Here is a 9,418-nt window from a genome sequence, read left to right on the forward strand (position 1 = left end):
AAGCAGGTACAGTATATTAGCACATTTCCCAAAATGTCAAACTACTGCTTTAATATTGAGTTTCTTGGTTGTCCAAATTGTCCAAGTCTGGTTTTTGAGAACGAAAATCCCTAGAAAATCCCTAATTAAACCTCCACAGCTTCTCTTACTGGCTCAAAATTGACTTTCTCAGTCTCAGCTGCTAAATCTATTTCCTGCCAGAATATTCTTTTGTGTACAAAATGAAAATCCCAGCATTTAGTTTTTATTTAGTTAATTTAATCTTCCTCTCTCCCTCTTTCAGGACTCTGCTGTGAAAAGACCTCCTTCTCCAGAATATGCCCTGTCTCCATGGTAACAGGCCTCAGGCAGACCCAGGAAAACATTTGGCCAAAATCGTCCACTGTTGTCCCGCCCACCCGATCCTGGACTGGACTGAAGAGGATTTTGACAAAAGTTCACACAATTAAAGATTCTTAATATATAATTAATCTTCTCTATTATTAACTGCAGTTATTTTACCATTTAGAGTGCATTCACAGGACCCAGGATGCCTAAAATAGTGCCTGAAATTTTATGTTGATGTAATTTTAGAAGGTATTGCTTTCTGCTTTTGGGATCCCAATGACGGCGACTCTGTATACGCTCGGCATGGACGTCTGAAATCAAGAGGAAAACATTATGTCAGGAATATATCCATTCTCAATTAAGGGATCTTAAAGTGGACGGCACCAGTCCCAAACTGGTCTGAAAGGAGTCCTAAACAAGGACCAGGATGCACCAGCTGTTCAGCCAGGTGCTGGGGCAGAGAGATCTGTCCAGAGCGGGGGACTTATTTTCTCTGGAGGACGCAGAGATCGAAGACTGTCTGTCTCAGGCTCTGGACCAGATCAAGGTCATCTCCTGCTCACCGGTCAGTAGGCAGAACCAACACACAGGTTATATTTATCCAAAATATCACAGGGCGAAAGCCACTTTAATTAATTATTCATGTTCTTATCCATAATTCATCTTTTTGTCCTTCAATTTATCATTGCATCCTTAATCTTGCATCCTCTTACTGTCTGCCGTCTGACAGGACTACTTGACCAATGACAACGACCAGGCCGTGGTGGAGATTTGCATAACGCGCATCACCACGGCCATTAGGGAGACGGGCTCCATCGAGCAACACAGCACGGCGTTGGTGGGGCTGTGGGAGTCGTGTCTGGAGCATAATCTCACCCCGCAAGGTGAAAACACAGAGGACACGCCGCATGCTAAGATAGCCTCCGACATCACCAGCTGTATCCTGCAGGTACGCGTGCACACACTCACACACATACAAGACTTTGCTTTGTAATGTTATACTCCAGAGAAAAGTATTTCTCTACTGGATTACCTGAAACACAAACTGCACATACAGAACATACCTGTACACACACCTGTCAATAATACTACACCAGTGCGCTCAGATGGTGTAACAAGTGTGGCACAAGTTTTAAAACAACAGCCAATGTGATATGTAGAGTATTTAACATTATTTATGATGTGATACTTCAGTGCTTCATTTGCAGTGCAGGGTTTTTGTCTTTGTCTTTGTCTTTGTCTTTGTCCTTGACTTGATCCACAAACGTTAACTGAGAAATACAGTCTGAGTTCCCAACCTCGTCGTCCTTTTACAGAAGGACTATTTGCATAAAATTTTTTAAAAACGACTAAACCTTTGTTATATATTGTGTTGACTTGTGTACTTAGGTCATCCTACATTTTCCCAACAATGTTCAGACCCAAAATAACAGTGCGTTTCATTCGGTCGCCTGTCGCTATAACTTCCAGGATAGAGTGAGGGTGGGAGTAAGCATGACCTCGTCCTTGAACATTAGTGCCACCAGAGACTCCGGTCCTCTCTCTTCTGTTCCCCTCTCCTCTCTTTGTAGAAAAAATACAGTTCCCCTCCAGCTCTTAGTCAACATAACAGTAAATTAACAACCGAATATGGAGGTCACCTCCGTGGATTGCTGCTGCAGTCAGGTTGATGAACGGCAACAAAGATTAAATCCACTTTTTAATCACAAAAGTTATAAAGTGATACTGTTGGTCGATTTGGAGCTTATTTAAACTATTTTATAGACTTTTGGGTACTTTAATCCATAACAGTGTATAATATATTTGATAAACGTATCATGTTTTGATAGAACCTTCCAAGACACCACTATACCACTGCTTGTACACTTATCACAAGTTGAATATGTCTATTGCCCCGTTTCCACTGCATAGCACAGCTTGGCTCGGCTCGACTCTACTCACTCTTTAATGGTTTTCCATTGGAAAAGGTTGTGGATATTACCGGGTACCTGTCATTTTTTTGGTAACACCTCAGTCGAGGTTCCAAGTGATCCTAAATGGAGTGAAAGCACTGATTGGTCCAAGAGAATAATTACTAGAATCGTCAGCCGGACACTGACTACACATTGTGACCGAAATGTTTTTATTTATTAACTCGACCCAGATTTTCAAAAGTGGCAGCCTGCAAAACCATGCTGTGTTTTTGCAGACAAATGTAAACATTCCTCTGTTTGGTCGCTGATGTAAGGAAGGAAAATAAATCCTTTATAGTTCATGTGTGTTTGTGTAGCATTGAAGATGACGTCATGGCAGATTTCCTGCTATTTTGTTAAGATGATCAGCTAAGTATCCCTATTGCGTTGACAGGGCATTAGCTGAGTCGAGCTGAGTTGTAAAGTGTAAACATGCTGTATGAGTTTTGAACACTTAAACCAATGACTAATTTTCTCCTGTGATACCTCTTAGTAGCAAAACATATTTTTTTCTTATTTTCTGTCGCATCAATCATCTTGGGAACGGTCACATTTATCTTGTGACCGCTCAGAGTGGTCCTGACCCTCAGGTTATGAACCACTGGTCACAAAAAATAGTGGCAATGCAGTTTGTTTTTCTGTGTCCACATTATTTTTTTGGTAGTATTTTTTTAATCACAGTATTGCTGCAGATAACAGGCAAATCATAAGCTACAAATATCTAATACAGTAAACATCAGCTTGAAAGGCATTCTGGGAAGTAAAAGTAGATGAGAAAGTTTGATACACAAGTATAAATCATAACATCCATCATGCAGCACATCCAAAGTAGAATTTTGCCGTAAGAGCAAATATTATTGCTGAGCGTCTTTAAAATGTCAATCTGAAACTTTTCCCATCAGACCTACACAACAAGAGGGTTTAAAAGCAAAGGGACTCTCTCTCTCTCTCTCTCTCTCTCTCTCTCTCTTACCTTCTCCCTCTCTTCATCTCCTTTGGGAATGGGAATGTGCCTAATACCATCATAATGAGACTGATTCTTGTTGAAAGGCATGCACACACACACTTGTAGAGGTGAGACTAAAAGTCCTGACAGCCCTGACAGCAGCAGCTCCGGGCTCTGATGTCCTAACTCCAGCAGTTATCAGTCGAGCGCTTCTCTCTCTTCACCCCGTCGCTGCTCCTTTCTCTGCCTCTCCCAATCTGTCTCTCTCTTTGATTTCATTCCACGACTTCCCCTGCTTCACTTGTTCCTTCTTACCTTCCCTTACCCTCAAACTATCTTTATCTCCTCTCTGATCTCTTTCTCTGTCTTCCTGTCATTTTGAATCTATGGATGCACAAACACTTTTCTTCCCCTTCCACTGAAACTCCCACAGAGAGGAGGTGAGAAGTGAGCAACAGACTGAGGGAACAAGGGGGTTTTATTTGCATACACACAGATTTCTAGCTTCTGACAGCATCTTCAGTGTTTTTTTTCATAAAATATGGGCTGCTTGATGTTTGACTCTCAATAGTAAGATGGAAAAGAGAGACAGGGTAGAGAAATAAATCTGTACATCCATACATAAGGTAAAAATGTGCTGTATGTATAGATAAAACGTTTGCCTGCCAAATAAGTATAATGTGATGTAGATAGGTAGTTTGATAGATCTCTTGATTGGTGGAATAATAAAGTTTTTGTGGACACTGCCATCATGTGGCAGAATAGAGGTTTGACAGACAGATAGTGAGAGTGAGAACCCTTTTATGCACACATTTTTTTCAATGTTTGTTTTTACTCTTGACATATCAATACATTTTTGTTTTTTTGTCATTATGTGTTGTTTTGGAAAAGTTATGTAAATGTCCACTGCAGTTCACACCATGAATCAACGATGTGAAAAATGAGCCAGACGGGTAAAAACAATATTTATCAACCAAATAAGATGTTAGAAATACTTTGAGCCACATTTTAGGATTTTTCTTATACATCTTTTTTTCTGTTGCTGAAAATACATCCTCCAGTGGACTTTTTGCACCAAAGGGTATATTCTGCCTATTGGAACTATTTTATGATACAATTTACCTTTATTTAGATAATATCTGAGGAATATTGAAATTTAATTAAACTATTTAAGTGTAAATGATGATCATTCTAATAAAACATATAAAATAAGGCAAAATCTATTTTTTACAGTTATTCCAGAGGTCAGGTCATTGAAGTCATGTACATGTTTTGAGTCGATAAGATGAGACATGTATGATAGGTTGATAACATAATTATCGCGACAGGCCTTACTGTAGAATTTTTCAACTGTAAAAAAAATCACCAGTAAATCAAATGTTTGCAAGGCATTCTGGGTATTCTGAAGTAGATGTAGACGGAGGAAGCTTGAGTTTGAAAAGTGGGAACTCAAATAAATGATATCGTCCAAGGAGTGCAGATCAATGATACATCACAGAAGAAATCCAATGGTGGATTTTTGCTTTAGGAGTAAATATAAATTATGTAATCGCTGCCGAGGGTCTGAAACTGTGAGTCTAAACATGGCTCAGTAGCAGTCTCCATTGGCTGTCTTTTTCCTCCAGCTTTCCCTGTCTTTGTCTCACATAAACACATGTGCCTGTTCAAACAGACTCAGTCTGTCCTGTTGAGGGAGCTAGTGTGTTTGAAATCCCCTTCCTCCTTCTAAATTCTCTAAATGTTCACAGGGACAAACTTCTCAGACACTTGCCATTCAGAGCTGCTGCTTTTTGTCTGAGATGAGCAAAAATCTATTTGATGCAGAGCTCACAGTAGTGAGGATATTTTTAGGCCACACTGTCTGGTGCATGGAGTGTAAACATGCAAAGCTCAGACTTCTCTGTTCTGAGACATTGTAGATAGTAAAAAATATTGTACGGCAGGATGTTCTTTATTCCCCCATGGTCACTGCGTATCTGTGCTCTTCACATGTCTTGCATGAATTGACTGACCATGCTATTTTCTGCATGTTTTAACCCTTTAATCACTGTTAAAAGGCAGCAAAATAGCTACTGTTGATATAAAAACGTGTTGCTGTCTCCTTAAACCTCCTCTCGCCTCTTGTCTCCTCAGAACTACAGCTGTCCGTCGGTCATGGTGCTGGCTGTCCCGGTAGCGGTGCGGTTCCTGCAGAGAGGGAACAGGGAGCTGAGCAGGAACATGTCCAGTTATCTCTCCCTGGCTGCTATCGCCAAGGCTGATCTGCTGGCCGAACACACGGAGGCTATAACGCTCAGTGTGCTTGGAGGTAGGACACGCTTACACATGTTCGTACACAACAAGGAGGAATATTTCTGTGTTCACATATTAACACGTCAGCGGACTTGAAAGTTTTACCCTTTCAAATCTGATGCTGTGCAGTACAGTTCCTCTCCTCTCCTTCGTTTGCGCTGCCCCACATTGATACAGATCTTCTCACACACTTCTAAAGTGTGGGTGTGTGTCTTTTGTAGAGACTAAAGAGATCTCTTTGAAATCTTTGCAGGAAAGCTCTGCTTGAGAATAAACATGGAACAGATTCTCTATTAAGATGTTATTTATTTAGCTGTTAATGGTTAACGTTTGGGTTTGGCTTGTAGAAAAAGCACTCGGATGCTCCTCCTGTGAGGGTCGCCAGTAGATCTGGGACCAGCTGGTTCACTGGAGTGGAAAAATGGATTACTGTTGTAATCAGCAGTTGTAGTAGCAAACCACAGTCTTATCCTATCCCAGCGCAGAGTGAATAATGCCATAATGTCTGCCAGTCCATTGAGGATAATAATGATGGTAAATAACAGCTGTTGAGAATCATCATTTCCCTGATGGCCCTCTGATGCAGCATGGAAATTCATACGTAAGAAGGAGTTATTGTGGAAAGAAAAGGATAATAGCTGTCTCATCTTTGTGTGTGTGTGTGTGTGTGCGTGTGTGTGCGTGCGTGTGTGCGTGTGTGTGCGTGCGTGTGTGCGTGCGTGCGTGCGTGCGTGCGTGCGTGCGTGCGTGCGTGTGTGCTACATAAACTTGTTTTGAACCTCTCCACTTCTTGAGCAATACATCTAAAATAGTTTCATTGTTTATTATGATTGTCTTGTCCGGACATGTTTTTCTACGCTGATGCAACTTTTCTTATCTCACAAACATAAATTTTGCAATTCACACAGCAAACAGACCAATTGTGTATTCAGTCCATACACTTTACGTATATATAGATGGATGACATGACAGCTCCCCAAAAATGATCCAAAACATCTGGATTACCCCCTGGTGTCTAGCTACAGTACCAGTCATAAACCCTGACTTGCTCCAAGTTTCTGCACCACACCTATGTATAATCCAGTAGATAGGAAAAAACGTCAGTGTTCACATCACGTGTTTATTACCTGACTTTTATATCATTAGGCGGGCGGGATTTTGAAGGAGTTACAGGCAACAAGGCCAGTGTTTCCACATTTGTGCGCGTGACACCACTGGATGTTTTTAATGAGACCTCGGAGCACGTCCAACCATGTCTGAGGCAACAAAACCAGGAATTTTAGGCCAAAGCATGATGTTTTTCTACCAAGTGTATTTTGTGTGGGCAGGAGGAATTAAATTCCATACTTTAAGAAAAACAAGTGTTTTCCCCCAGTGACCAAATAATATGAAGTTTGATATAAAGGGTGTGAGGAAGTGCATATATCCTCTAAAAGCAGAACTAATGCGCTCTGAAAATCCTTCTCCGGCATTCATCTGATCAGTATTTTCAACAACTTCCTAAACAGGTCGGGTCAGAGAGGGGAACTGAGCTGACCTCTGGTCAGTGCTTAAAGACAGATATTCCCTCAAACCTTTTTTCTGCCCTTTTAACCCTTTTTTCCAACACAGATGCTTTTCAAGCTCATTAGTGTTATGTGGCTGTCTGAGGTGCTGCAGTTAGCAGTGCCTGATGGAGATCTGTTTACCCCTCAGGCTTTCACACACAGCCACACACCCACACACACACATTCACACACAACCACTCCATTAATACGAGCGGTTGCTGTGCAGGGGTTCAGTTAATAGAGAACAGTTTACTTTCTTTATAAGTCAGTTTGCACATTGTGTGAACATGATTTTGCGAGGCTCTGTGTTTATTTGCATGCTGCAGGTGTGTTTTTTCCTCTGTGACACTTTTGGCAACATGCTGAACTAACACCTCACACACACACACACACACACACAGCCCTACAGAACAGCACGTGATGCTAATCGCCTCACGCAGCACCCGAGTGAGGTGCCCACCATGGTGATGCTCCCACCGAGCACATTTTCTGCCAGCAGCTCGGCACATGAAACAGCTTAGCTCTCTGCTGTCTGCTTCATTTTACAACTGTAGTTTAGCCAGCCAGGGTTTGGGCTCGGAGCGTTAAATCGTCGGAAGAGGCTTTGCACCTGTGGTCCATAAAAGTGGGCAAAAATAGAGATGGCAAGTGGAACCTACTGATGGGAAAACAGAAATCAGGTGTTTTTTTCTGATTAGGGTAGCTAGTTTATGATTTGGGGTTAAAACAAGTGCCATTTTTTTCTTTTTCTTGGAGAGTTTGGACTGCTGAAGTACAAAATATCAACATTAGCTTTGCATATTTGCACCGCTGGCCCTCTGTGATACATCTTAATTCGCTCTGCGCTTTGTCAAAGTCGAACTCATTTCATTTGATGGCCTGAAGAAGCAAATGAATATCCAATTCGTGTTTGTCAGCTGCTCAGGGGAGATACGGTCATAATGTTTGTTTCAAAACTTTGACACTCTTTCCAAAAGTTTTATGACACCCCCACAGTCATCACATAATATGACTCTGTGGGACATTAATACACAGTGAAACCTGGCTTTGTTTTTGAGCTGGACGAGGCAGAAACAAAAAGAGTAAAAGAGGGAGAAAGATGAGGAAAAGATGGGAGAGATAAAGAGTTGTATGCAAATACACAGTAAAGCTTCCAGTGGCTGTGATCCAGCTTGACAGGGGGTGATGAACTGATGGTGAGCCTTATTAAAGCTGGAATATAACACACACACACACATATACTGGGAGCGTAGAGAGGATGAAAGTGAACAAGTCTTGCTGGAGGGCTTTATTATAGCGAGTTCAGATTCAGGTTTCCTTGGGCAGTTTTTAATGCAGCTGAGGCAGTTTCAAAACTTTCCCCCCTGCTGAGGCTCATCTACTGTGCGCTCTGAACATTTCAACCTCAGGTTGGGGTTTTAACAAGCCTCCACTTCTCTCCTCCCCGCCGAAAAACCTCAACATAAACACAACACAATGTAAACACAAGACTACAGACAGGCATAAGCATGTCAAGTTTGAACTGTGCGTTCACACACGCACGTAGCTCGTAGAAGCAATAACAGATGACCTCTTTCTTCTGCAGGGCTCTGTTCAGGAAGTGAGCTGATGTAATGGGGTTTGGGTGATATTGATGATGGGGGGTGTGATGGTTTGGTTACACGTGTTTGCATGTGTGCATTTCTCTGTGTTGTCTGTTTGCGTCGGCACATAAATTGGCTGTATTTTCTTGTACTTTGTTGTATTTCTGTCTTATCTGTCAGCTCAGTGTATAGCCAGCTTTATGTGGTTGTGTATATGTGTTTAGTATAGACAGGAAGTGAACAGCAGGACACAGAAAGGAGGTTTTATAGCCTGCTACAGTAACTACTACCTGCACGCAGAAACATGTGGCATTGCTTTGGCCCCAAGAGTTCCTTCCGTCTTTAAGTAAAACCTGATCTTAAGTTAACACTGCAGCTTGGAGTGAGTAATCTGTCAAAGTTTTATGTCTTTTTTGGCTCCCCCGGTGCAAAACGTGTGTAGTTACTGTACTCTGGCTTGTAAGGTGAAGAGACGGCAGCGGGCTCGATGGGAGTCCTGAATGTTAAAGGCGACGTTACCATTTCGTAACAGGTCACAGTTGCAAAAACAGTTGGAGACTGTGCAGAGGTCGTAGCTGCAGGAGAAACCTGTTATATTTCACTAATGGGCCCGTAGCAAGATGTGCCACAGTAAACTGTAAGCATATGTGAGCAGCAAAAAAACGTGTTTGTCTACAGTTGCAGATGTATTATCAGATTTTTACCTCTGACAAGGAGGTTCTGTTTTCACTCATCTTCGTTTTTTGGTTGGTTGGTTTGTCAGCAGGATTA

General features: G+C 41.8%; 1 protein-coding gene across 1 annotated transcript in view; it reads left to right on the forward strand.

The window, feature by feature from the left end:
* The first annotated feature begins 754 nt into the window (after positions 1 to 754).
* veph1 (ventricular zone expressed PH domain-containing 1) overlaps positions 755 to 9,418 on the forward strand; it is a 71,468-nt gene continuing 62,804 nt past the window's right edge. Inside the window, exons 1-3 of the mRNA XM_073491613.1 lie at positions 755 to 892; positions 1,058 to 1,276; positions 5,359 to 5,533. Of these exons, the coding sequence (XP_073347714.1) occupies positions 755 to 892; positions 1,058 to 1,276; positions 5,359 to 5,533 (532 nt within the window). The remainder of the gene's footprint in view (positions 893 to 1,057; positions 1,277 to 5,358; positions 5,534 to 9,418) is intronic.

The sequence above is a fragment of the Pagrus major genome, chromosome 2 (genome assembly GCF_040436345.1).
Source record: "Pagrus major chromosome 2, Pma_NU_1.0".
Lineage (NCBI taxonomy): Eukaryota > Metazoa > Chordata > Actinopteri > Spariformes > Sparidae > Pagrus > Pagrus major.